Here is a 12,918-nt window from a genome sequence, read left to right as displayed (position 1 = left end):
TTTAACTAGTTAAATAATGTACTAGTAAAAAAAAAGTGGTGGTAGTATAGAATATGCTGTAAATTATCTTTTTGAGCAAAGAAGAAATGCTGGGTTTCATTCCGCTTTAAAGAGACACTGAAGTGGAAAAAAAATTGATATTATGATTTGTATGTGTAGTACAGCTAAGAAATAAAACATTAAGATCAGATACATCAGTCTAATTGTTTCTAGTACAGAAAGAGTTAAGAAACTCAAGTTGTTATCTCTATGCAAACAAGCCATTCATTTCTACAAAAGTCATGGAGAGGGCTGTCTTCTGACTTTTATTATCTCAACTGTTTACTTTTCCTCTGCCAGAGGAGAGGTCATTAGTTCACAGACTGCTCTGAAAGAATCATTTTGAATGCTGAGTGTTGTGTAATCTGCACATATTAGAGAATGATGCAATGTTAGAAAAAAACACTATATACCTGAAAATAAAAATATGAGAATATTTTCTTTGCTGCTAATCTTCTAGTAATTATTCATAGTACACAACCAATTCATTGTATCATATTTTTTTTCCGCTTCAGTGTCTCAGTGAATAAAGAATTGTATCTATGACTTTGAACATGGCACTGTCACAGGATACCACCATTCCAGTTAATCAGCTCATCACATTTGCATCTTTATAGACCTTCATTGCAGTGAGACAGAGATCAATTCAATATACAATGCAGGACACAGGAGTGCCCCCATTTTCTTCAGGAACTAACAGCTGAACAAACTGACTGGAAAATATTCCCATATATTTTTCCTTATTAGGTCTCTATTTCTACATTAGCCGTGTCTACCAATTGTTTGCAGCAACTCTGTCATGTATATCTGCTTGAGTTGCCCTGTCCAGATCTCAACTGACCCGGAGTAATAAGTAGTATACAGGTCTAAGTTTTCTTTGGACAAACGTGGAAAAATAAGAACCTTCACAGAAATGTCCACATCAATCCTTTTCATGTCTCTTATGGGCTTCTGGCATCTAGCCAATTATAATCCAGCCCCAATGCTCATTATTTGTAAGAAGGAGCTGCGTGTTTTAATTAGCTGTAGCATACAAATACTCCAACAAAAACAATATCCGTGAGGGCTTTTCTTACACTTCCAGATTTCCGTATTTCGCACCGTATAAGACGCTCCGGAATATAAGACGCACCCAGGTTTAGAGGGCAAAAACCGCGGAAAAAAAAATACTAAACCTGGTGCGTCCATATTCCAGGAGCGTCTTGTACATGTCCTTCTGTGTGTCCTCATGTGTGCTCCTGTGCCCCCCATATGTCCTTCTGTGTGTCCTCATGTGCCCCCATGTGTCCTCCTGTGCCCCCGTGTCCTTCTGTGCCTCCCATGTGTCCTCATGTGTCCTTCTGTGCCCCCCATGTGTCCTTCTGTGCCCCCCATGTGTCCTCATGAGTCCTCCTGTGTGTCCTCATGTGCCCACCATGCTTCCTTCTGTGCCCCCCATGTGTCCTCCTGTGCCCCCCCCATGTGTCCTACTGTGCCCCCCATGTGTCCTCCCATGTCCCTATATGTCCTCCTGTGCCCCCCCATGTGTTCTGTGTGTGCTCATGTGCCCTCTCATGTGTGCTCCAGCGCCCCCCATATGTCCTCCTGTGCCCCCATATGTCCTCATTTGCCCCCCCTTTTCTTCTTCCCTCCCGCCTGCCCGAGTTTCCTGCCCCCCCCCCCCATGGAGTGTCAATAGCGGCGGCAACTTAGCTTTGGCAGGCTCCCGCGCTGATCCTAGACCATTGCGCTGCCCCCCCGCTAGCCTCCTCTGCCTCCCCCCTGCTTATCTGACCCCCCGGGTGTAGGAATAAGTATTGGCAGCTCACCACCGCAGTGCGCCCGCGATGACTGCAGACATCCGTCTTCCAGGCACTTCTCGCTCTAGTGACCGGCTTGAACTGATGACGCGCAGTTCAAAGTCAGTCACTAGAGCGAGAAGTGCCTGGAAGACGGATGTCTGCAGTCATCGCGGGCGCACTGCGGAGGTAAGCTACCGATACTCATTCCTACACCCGGGGGGGGGGGGAGTCAGATAAGCAGGGGAGTAGAGGAGGCTAGCGGGAGGCAGTGCAATGATCTACGATCAGCGCGGGAGCCTGCCAAGGGTAAGCTGCCGCCGCTATTAACAATCCACCTGGGGGGCCAGGAGACTCAGGCAGGCAGAGGGAAGGCAAGGAACAGAAAGGCAGGGAATCCCCGACGTGGCGGCGGGTCACGGTTCGTATCGGCGGGCGTTATTAAGTCGGGGATTCCGTGCCTTTGCCGTATAAGATGCAGGGACTTTTTCTCCCAATTTTTGGGGGAGAAAAAGTGCGTCTTATATGGCGACAAATCCGGTATATCTTTTTTATATCTATATATCTATCCATGAATACCTCCTCATATTTTCCAACTTCGTGTCCATACTGCTTTGAACATCTTTCAGGCCCTTTAACTCAGAGATGACTTTATGCAAATCTTCTTGTGAAAGATGAGGATCTTCTGACTTTACTGATGAAATCTGTAAATTAAGCAAATCTTTCACATATTTATCTGTGAACAACTCAATGTTCTCTGAAGAGAAATTAAAGATACAAAATTACAATCTTTCCTTTCTAACATCTATGAGAAAAAAAAAAAATTATATACTTTTTTGCTATATATATATATATATATATATATATATATATATATATATATATATATATATACACATATACATACATACATATATACATATACATACATATATACACATACATACATATATAAGCAAGAAGTTTTGAATCAGGTTGATACCATTTATTGGCTAAATTAGAGATAGATAAACAGTGAGCTTTCGACTTATAAAAAGCTTTCGTCGGACTGGTTCCTGACCAAAACTGAAAAACACAGTTTATATTTGTTACGGCCAGAACCCGAAGTCTGGCCACTTCGGGTTCTGGCCGGTCACAACGCGAAGTGGCCGCCTGATGCGGCCAATATAAGAAATGCTGCACAATTTCGGACTTTGGCCGGCCAGACCGCGTTCTGACTAAATGGGGCCGGCCAAGTCCCGAAGCATACCTCTTAGGAACTGCTGTCCCGCTGTCTCCCGCTCTCCGTGCAGTTCAAGTTGCACTGCTGTCCCCTGCTTTTCCCCGTTCTTCTGCTGGTCCAATTCCGTTCGTTTGCGAGGACCCAGAGTCTGCCTGTATACTGCCTGCATGCCAGCATGTAAAGTTGCGGGTGGGGGATTTATCTACGCTGCGGATACCCGCTTTCCCAGGTCCCAAGATGTGGAGGGCGGGGGGGGGGGGGGATTGCTGTATGCCACTGATGCCCGCTTTCCCAGTTATCCTCGCAGGTCCCACGACGCAGCAGACAGGTCCCATGAAAAGACCCGAGGCTGCCTTTTATTCATAGGTCCATGGACTGCCTAAATGGTGCCCGCTGCTTAATGTCACACATAGGAGGTGACACAGGAGCCAGGGCTGCAATTCTCACAGGGAGGGGGGAGGTATTTGATAGGAAGATGGGCTGACTCATTTCATCAATAGGGGGGGGGGGGGGGGGGGAGGGTAGAGGAGGTTAACGATATTGGAAAGAAGATGAATTCAACACCACCATGTAAAAGACAGAAGGGAGAAGATCATGAGGAAACCGTGGGAATGTCTGAAGTGTAAACCCCTGCCTGAAGTGCCTGATGCTGAGGGAACAGACTTTGGCCATTTCTAGAACTGGCCGGCCAATGTCAGGAATTCCCAGCATTTTGGACTTTGGCCGACGTCAAATATAGAAATTTTTGGTTTTGGCCATAACATATACACTGACATAGAGAGGAGAAACATTCTTTAGCAAACATAAATGTAATTAGATGCCTTAACTGTTACTGAGGAGGCTTTCCCAGGCATCCTATCTAAATTGATAAGATCAATAGAATCCTCAACATGACATAAAGCAGACTCTAGTGATGAAGAGACATTGTAAATTCCGAATTCAAATGGTAACTGGCCTGGTTACATGCACCATTAATTCTAAGCTTAAAGAGAATCTGTATTGTTAAAAATCGCACAAAAGTAAACATACCAGTGCGTTAGGGGACATCTATTACCCTCTGTCACAATTTCGCCGCTCCCCGCCGCATTAAAAGTGGTTAAAAACAGTTTTAAAAAGTTTGTTTATAAACAAACAAAATGGCCACCAAAACAGGAAGTAGGTTGATGTACAGTATGTCCACACATAGAAAATACATCCATACACAAGCAGGCTATATACACCCTTCCTTTTGAAGCTCAAGAGATCATTTGTGTGTTTCTTTCCCCCTGCAGTTCTCATGCACTGAAGTTTCAGGCTGCTCGTTTCTTCCTGCAAACAGCTTTGCCTGTGTCTGTAATTCTTCAGTATGTGAAAGCCCAGCCAGCTCAGAGGACGATTTATCCAGCTTGTAAAAGATGAGAGAAGAGAGAAGCTGCTCTAATCCTAAATAACACACAGGCAATGTGCATAGAGGGCCCTGGAAGGGGGAGTTCATAGCAGAACCACAACACTGAAGAACTTGGCAGCCTTCCAGAAACAGGCCGACAAGTCTGACAGGAGAAAGATACATTGATTTATTACAGAGACTGTGATAGTACAAAGTGCTGCAGTAAGCCAGAACACATTAGAATAGCTTTTGGAACTTGTAGGATGACACAAAACAGGATGCAATTTTTGTTACGGAGTCTCTTTAAGAGAATTGTGGCATTTAAAGCCAGCACCTGAAAGCAAATAAAATGAATAGTGACAGTGAATTCCATCCATACAGTACGTACGTACGTACGTGCACGCACGCACACACACAATCTTCTCAAAAAATTAGCATATTGTGATAAAGTTCATTATTTTCTGTAATGTACTGATAAACATTAGACTTTCATATATTTTAGATTCAAATACACACAACTGAAGTAGTTCAAGCCTTTTATTGTTTTAATATTGATGATTTTGGCATACAGCTCATGAAAACCCAAAATTCCTATCTCAAAAAATTAGCATATTTCATCTGACCAATAAAAGAAAAGTGTTTTTAAAACAAAAAAAGTCAACCTTCAAATAATTATGTTCAGTTATGCACTCAATACTTGGTCAGGAATCCTTTGCAGAAATGACTGCTTCAATGTGGCGTAGCATGGAGGCAATCAGTCTGTGGCACTGCTCAGGCGTTATGGAGGCCCAGGATGCTTCGATGGTGGCCTTAAGCTCATCCAGAGTGTTGGGTCTTGCGTCTCTCAACTTTCTCTTCACAATATCCCACAGATTCTCTATGGGGTTCAGGTCAGGAGAGTTGGCAGGCCAATTGAGCACAGTAATACCATGGTCAGTAAACAATTTACCAGTGGTTTTGGCACTGTGAGCAGGTGCCAGGTCATGCTGAAAAATGAAATTTTCATCTCCACAAAGCTTTTCAGCAGATGGAAGCATGAAGTGTTCCAAAATCTCCTGATAGCTAGCTGAATTGACCCTGCCCTTGATAAAACACAGTGGACCAACACCAGCAGCTGACATGGCACCCCAGACCATCACTGACTGTGGGTACTTGACACTGGACTTCAGGCATTTTGGCATTTCCCTCTCCCCAGTCTTCCTCCAGACTCTGGCACCTTGATTTCCGAATGACATGTAAAAGTTGCTTTCATTCGAAAAAAGTACTTTGGACCACTGAGCAACAGTCCAGTGCTGCTTCTCTGTAGCCCAGGTCAGGCGCTTCTGCTGCTGTTTGTGGTTCAAAAGTGGGTTCATGCTTCCATCTGCTGAAAAGCTTTATGGAGATGAAGATTTCATTTTTCAGCACGACCTGGCACCTGAAGACAGTGCCAAAACCACTGGTAAATGGTTTACTGACCATGGTATTACTGTGCTCAATTGGCCTGCCAACTCTCCTGACCTGAACCCCATAGAGAATCTGTGGGATATTGTGAAGAGAAAGTTGAGAGACGCAAGACCCAACACTCTGGATGAGCTTAAGGCCGCTATCTAAGCATCCTGGGCCTCCATAACGCCTGAGCAGTGTCACAGGCTGATTGCCTCCATGCCACGCCGCATTGAAGCAGTCATTTCTGCAAAAGGATTCCTGACCAAGTATTGAGTGCATAACTGAACATAATTATTTGAAGGTTGACTTTTTTTGTTTTAAAAACACTTTTCTTTTATTGGTCGGATGAAATATGCTAATTTTTTGAAATAGGAAATTTGCGTTTTCATGAGCTGTATGCCAAAATCATCAATATTAAAACAATAAAAGGCTTGAACTACTTCACTTGTGTGTATTTGAATCTAAAATATATAAAAGTATATATATATATAGCAATTAATATATCAAACGTACCTGGCTGGCTTGATCCTATAGCTCCTTGATGCTAGAACAGGCATGGGCAAACTTGGCCCTCCAGCTGTTGAGAAACTACAAGTCCCACAATGCATTGCAGGAGTCTGAAAGCCACAGTCATGACTCATAAAGGCAAATGCATTGTGGGATTTGTAGTTCCTTAACAGCTGGAGGGCCAAGTTTGCCCATGCCTGTGCTAGAAGTATCTGCTTTTTTTGCCCAGTACAGAGTTCTTTACACACAGAAAAGTCTGGCTACTGCTACCTGCTTAGTCCTTACTAGCAGACTCCTGTGTGAAGATGGAATGAGGGAGACTGGCCAAGAATGCAATTTCAAGTGTCTAGTAGTTCTTCATGGCACAGCCACATGGACTACAGAAAAGGTTTAACAGGCCAATGCTCAAAAGCCTCCTTTTTTGCCTTTTCAAATCAGAATGAGGTTGGAACTTTGTGATAGCCATTCCAATACCTTGACATAGTTGGACTTATGCCATTTTGCCACATTCTGAAAGAAAGCTTGGGGTTATTGTCGATTTAGAGAAGTATTTTGTGACTAAGCTTTAACTTCCTTGCTGAGCTCTTGTGATTTTGCTACAGTGTGTCTTGTGTTTATTCCTCATAATGCCATCCTCACCAATCCCTACTGCAGCAAAATACTCAAACCCCCATTCATGAAGGCTGAGATGGTGTTTTTTTGGCTTACAAACTTCACCAGAAGATATTTCTCCAGAAAGTAATATCCCATGTCCCATGCAAACTGCAGTATGGAGTTCTGTGCAGTTCACTGCAGGGCGTTTGCAGTCAGCTGCAAGCATCTATGAGGTTTTTGTATTGTAAAACCCTAATTCATTTAGAACCAATGTTTCAGCAGAAGATTATATGCAGAGTTCTCCCTTAAGGGACTTACGAGGCCAAAGGAAAAAAAAAAGTTCACTACCTATAGCTAATTTTAATGCACGGAGGACACCATCCGCACCCTCTGTGCAGTTTCGCCGGGTCCCCGCTGCTCAATATCCCCCGGGGCCGGCGCCCTACCCCACAGCCCGGGTCGGGCTCTCATGCCACCTGTAAAATGTCCGCCCGAGCTGGCTGCGGCTGCGCAGCTCCAGGGCCTCCCCCGATCCACGCTACAGGAGACAGCCTGTAGCGTGGATCGGGGGGGTGGGTGGCCCTAGAGCTGCACAGCCGCACTCGCGTCTGTACGGACTGCACAGCCGCAGCCAGCTCGGGCGGACATTTTACAGGTGGCATGAGAGCCCGACCCGGGCTGTGGGGTCGGGGGCCGGCCCGGGGGGATATTGAGCAGCGGGGACCCTGCGGAACGTCATTGGGTCTCTACTGCGCAGGTGCAGAACTACTGCCCCTGCGCAGTAGAGACACGTGAAGGAATAGCGAGACACGTGAAGGGGAGACCGGAGAAGACGCACGCATGGCGGGGGGCAAGAAATGATTACATGGGGAAAGCTGTGCAGTGTTCTCCCAAGGCTCTTTTAGCCAGGTGCTCCACCCGGCTAGATTTGGTGACCACCCGGCTGTCATCGGCTCACCTTCTCACCTCCTCCTATGCTGTAAGCAGAGTTGCCCTTCATTTTCATCTCAACCCACCCGGCTACTTTTTCATGCCACCCGGCTGGAAAAAAAATTCTGGGGAGAACACTGCTGTGGCACGTGGGGGGGGGGGGGGAAGCCAGGCACAGCGGGGACACAGGCAGGGAGTCCCCAATGACGGTGCATCAGCGGTTCATATCGGCGGGCGTTCGAAAGTTGGGGATTCCCTGCCTTTGCCGTATAAGACGCAGGGAAATTTTTGGGGGAGAAAAAGTGCGTCTTATACGGCAGCAAATACTGTACTTTTGAGAAAGTACCTCTTGAAGCGCCAGGCATTCGGGCAGTTTCTGTTACAGTAGCGCCTGCCATACAAGCACCAACAATTTGGCCTCTTTGAAAGTCAGAGATCTGCCATTTTTATAAATTATAACCAACTTTGGTTTAAATATCTGTAAAAAAAAACAATTATTTTCATTAAACATATCAACAAAAATAATAAACAAAAAAAAAAATTAACATACAGTGGAGGAAATAATTATTTGACCCCTCACTGATTTTGTAAGTTTGTCCAATGACAAAGAAATGAAAAGTCTCAGAACAGTATCATTTCAATGGTAGGTTTATTTTAACAGTGGCAGATAGCACATCAAAAGGAAAATCGAAAAAATAACCTTAAATAAAAGATAGCAACTGATTTGCATTTCATTGAGTGAAATAAGTTTTTGAACCCTCTAACAATAAAAGACTTAATACTTAGTGGAAAAACCCTTGTTTGCAAGCACAGAGGTCAAACGTTTCTTGTAATTGATGAGCAAGTTTGCACACATTTTAGGAGGAATGTTGGTCCACTCCTCTTTGCAGATCATCTCTAAATCCCTAAGGTTTCGAGGCTGTCTCTGTGCAACTCTGAGCTTGAGCTCCCTCCATAGGTTTTCTATTGGATTAAGGTCCGGAGACTGACTAGGCCACTCCATGACCTTAATGTGCTTCTTCTTGAGCCACTCCTTTGTTGCCTTTGCTGTATGTTTTGGGTCATTGTCGTGCTGGAACACCCATCCACGACCCATTTTCAGTTTCCTGGCAGAGGGAAGGAGGTTGTCGTTCAGGATTTCACGATACATGGCTCCGTCCATTTTCCCGTTAATGCGATTAAGTTGTCCTGTGCCCTTAGCAGAAAAACACCCCCAAAGCAAAATGTTTCCACCCCCATGCTTGACGGTGGGGACGGTGTTTTGGGGGTCATAGGCAGCATTTTTCTTCCTCCAAACACAGCGAGTTGAGTTAATGCCAAAGAGCTCTATTTTGGTCTCATCAGACCACAGCACCTTCTCCCAGTCACTCACAGAATCATTCAGGTGTTCATTGGTAAACTTCAGACGGGCCTGCACATGTGCCTTCTTGAGCAGGGGGACCTTGCGAGCCCTGCAGGATTTTAATCCATTGCGGTGTAATGTGTTTCCAATGGTTTTCTTGGTGACTGTGGTCCCTGCTAATTTGAGGTCATTCACTAACTCCTCCCGGATGCTTTTTCACCTTTCTCAGAACCATTGACCCCCCACGGGTGAGATCTTGCGTGGAGCCCCAGAGCGAGGTCGATTGATGGTCATTTTGTGCTCCTTCCATTTTCGAACAATCGCACCAACAGTTGTCACCTTCTCTCACAGCTTCTTGCTAATGGTTTTGTAGCCCATTCCAGCCTTGTGCAGGTCTACAGTTTTGTCTCTGACATCCTTGGACAGCTCTTTGGTCTTTCCCATGTTGGAGAATTTGGAGTCTGCTTGATTGATTGATTCTGTGGACAGGTGTCTTTTATTCAGGTGACTAGTTAAGACAGGTGTCCTTAATGAGGGTGACTAATTGAGTAGAAGTGTCTAACCACTCTGTGGGAGCCAGAACTCTTTATGGTTGGTAGGGGTTCAAAAACTTATTTCACTTAATGAAATGCAAATCAGTTGCTATCTTTTATTTAAGGTTATTTTTCCGATTTTCCTTTTGATGTGCTATCTGCCACTGTTAAAATAAACCTACCATTGAAATGATACTGTTCTGAGACTTTTCATTTCTTTGTCATTGGACAAACTTACAAAATCAGTGAGGGGTCAAATAATTATTTCCTCCACTGTATGTCAAGTTTTGATTGCATAACCTTCCTGGCGGTAAGCCCGAGCTGAGCTCGGGCTATGCTGCGCAGGAGGATATCTCAGCCCCTGGTGGGGCGATTCGCCCCATTTAAAGTGCTGTACGTGCAGCTAGCACTTTGCTAGCCGCGCGCACAGCTTGATCGCCGGGCAGCGCTAAGGGCGATCGGATGACGTCATTCTGATCGTCACAATGGCGACAGGAAAAGCCAAACAGGGGAACGCGTTATATACGCTTTCCCCTGTTTGCTATTGATGCCGGCGACGATCGCACTAGAGGGACACATGCGCCCTCTAGTGTTGTTTCATGTAGCTACCACTTTGGTAGCTTTACATGAAACAAACTAAAAAAAAACCTAAAAAAATGTATTTCTGCCTATTTGGCAGAATCAATTAACTGCCAGGAGGGTTAAAACATGTTCAAAGATTATGATGCCAAAATGTTAGGCATTTCCATTATTTTGTCCAACCCCTGTATATCTGATAAAAACCGTGGAAACTTAAAGAGAGTCTGAAGCGCGAATAAATCTTGCCTCAGACCTCATAGATAGCAGGGGCATGTGTGCCCCTGCTAAAACGCTGCTATCCCGCGGCTTAACGGGGGTCCCTGATCCCCTAAATCTCCTCCGTACAGCCGGGGAGCGCTTCCTGGTTGGGGCAGGGCTAACCGCCGCAGCCCTGCCCCACGCGCGTCTGTCAATGCGTATCTCCGCCTCTCCCCCGCCCCTCTCAGTCTTCCTTCACTGAGAGGGGCGGGGGAGAGGCGGCGATGCGCCGCTGATAGACGCAGGAAGGAAGCAATAAATCTGCGACCAAAAGACGACCAAGGATTGCGGGGGTGCATTTGGTGGTGAAGGGATGCCTCTGCTAACTATGAGCTCTGAAGCAAGATTTATTCTCGCTTCAGAGTCTCTTTAAAATTATAAAATGTATAGGATATACTTGTTCCCCTTATAACCTTTAATTTACCACCCCATTCCCCTTCCCTTTCCCCTTCTCCTTTCCTCCCTCTTTCCCAATACCCTTTCCCCTCCCCCCCCCCCCTCTCTTCTTTCCCTGGTGCCTCGGTTCTATGGTGTCAAAAATTGAAAAGGCTTTATAGGATCAATGATGTAATGGACCTGTGTGCACTCTGTTTCCAGAAGGGATATTCATAGTGGGCGCTTAGCGCTGTCTTTGAGTAATTGTCCCGTTCTACTGCTCACCTCCAATAGTTAGTTGTGCCTCTTTGATGCTAACACTGCAGCAGAACAGAAAAGCTTAGCCAGGGTTTCCAGCCCGGACAAATATGTTGGCAACACTTCTACCAACTAGCGTGCAACGGGAGGAGCTAGAGGGATATTTAGTCTCAGCCCCCCGTAAGTAAGCCACGTCCCGATGAAGACCGGAAGCACCGGTCGAAACTAGTCGGCTCAACTGCGGTAAGCCGCTCCCTGGACCTGCCACGGGTCCCTCTCCGGGCCCCCCCAGTATATGGATTGTGTTATGGTCGGATGTTAAAGGCGAACAAGCCCGACGGCCTGCCCAGACGCTCAACCCACAAGCCGGACGTGAAGCTGAGAACCGGATCCACAATTCTTTGGTTGATGGATGTACAGGGGCGGGCTGTGTTCCTGTGCCCGGAAGTCTAAACAGCCAAAGCAGCCGGTAGTGTGGGTGTGCTTCATGGATTGGGGACTGGATCTTTAAATGCTGGGTGGTTTTGCCCAAAGAGAGGAGACCAAGTGTGCGGACTACACAGGGGCCCCTGTTGTGTGCATATACAAGGATGGGATATTATCACCCCCAGAAATTTGATGAGGACTATGGAGTCGTGAGTATGCAAGGAGTCCTATAATTGCAGTTTAGGGGACGGGACTGCTTGGCATGTGCTTGTCTATATATCATTGCTTTATCCCACAAGCTTTTCCATATTCCGCATGGCGCAGGACTCTATGAGACACAGGATGCATGCTGCCGACTTCTAATTCATTAGTGCTTGAGCTCATTGTGATTCTATTTGGGAGGATATGGATGATTACTAACCCCCCTGTATGCCCTCAGGTGGCAGGTGTGTGTGTGTCAGCAAATTATGTGGTGAGTCTGGTGGGCGCCCTGACGCATGTGTGTACAACAGCGCTGTTGGTTTTAATTGTGTCTTGTACACCATTTTTATGCTTTGATGAGTCACATACAATTAATAAATTAATACCTTTTTCACGTTTACCAGGTCACGGCTTATTAATTGATATACAATTGTGGCGGTTGGGTTGGAATTACCAAGTGAAATTGGGGTTAATTAATTGTCTGTCCCCTCTCCCCCTTTTCCCCTGGCCCCCCTCGTTAAAAACCGTGGAAACCTCTAACTGATAAGAGAAGAGGTGTGATCATTAATCACTGGTGCCAAGAAAAGAGTTACAAGAGGGGCCAAACTAAAATTACATATAGCACATAAAGGAATAACTGTGCACCTGTCTCCTTAAAGGGGAACTGAAGAGAGAGGTATATGGAGGCTGTCATGTTTATTTCCTTTTAGACAATACCAGTTGCCTGGCAGCCCTGCTGATCCTCTGTCTCTATTACTATTAGCCATAGCCCCTGAACAAGCATGCAGCAGATCAGGTGTTTCAGTGGTTCAGACTTATAAGTCTGATCTGACAAGACTAGCTGCATGCTTGTTTCTGGTTTTAATCAGATACTACTGCAGAGAAATAGACCAGCAGGGCTGCCAGGCAACTGGTATTGATTAAAAGGAAATAAACATGACAGCCTCCATATACCTCTCTCTTCAGTTCCCCTTTAAGACCTTTTATTCAGTTACACAGCCACGAATACAACAGCTTGACAAAAAGTAAAGATGCATCAAACCTTGGTGGTAGAGGGTGTCTGGTGAGCTGTGAAGGGTGAC

The 12,918-nt window shown here is 45.6% G+C and overlaps 1 protein-coding gene across 2 annotated transcripts in view; it reads right to left on the bottom strand.

The window, feature by feature from the left end:
- LOC137527191 (heat shock factor protein 3-like) overlaps window positions 1-12,918 on the bottom strand; it is a 167,631-nt gene that overhangs the window by 101,115 nt on the left and 53,598 nt on the right. For both annotated transcript variants that reach the window (XM_068247672.1, XM_068247673.1), the window contains exon 4: window positions 2,397-2,521. In XM_068247672.1, coding sequence (XP_068103773.1) covers window positions 2,397-2,521 — 125 coding nt within the window. The remainder of the gene's footprint in view (window positions 1-2,396; window positions 2,522-12,918) is intronic.

This window comes from Hyperolius riggenbachi, chromosome 8 (genome assembly GCF_040937935.1).
Source record: "Hyperolius riggenbachi isolate aHypRig1 chromosome 8, aHypRig1.pri, whole genome shotgun sequence".
Taxonomy (NCBI): domain Eukaryota; kingdom Metazoa; phylum Chordata; class Amphibia; order Anura; family Hyperoliidae; genus Hyperolius; species Hyperolius riggenbachi.
Note: the sequence above shows the minus strand (reverse complement) of the source record. Positions and strands in the feature narration are given on the sequence as shown.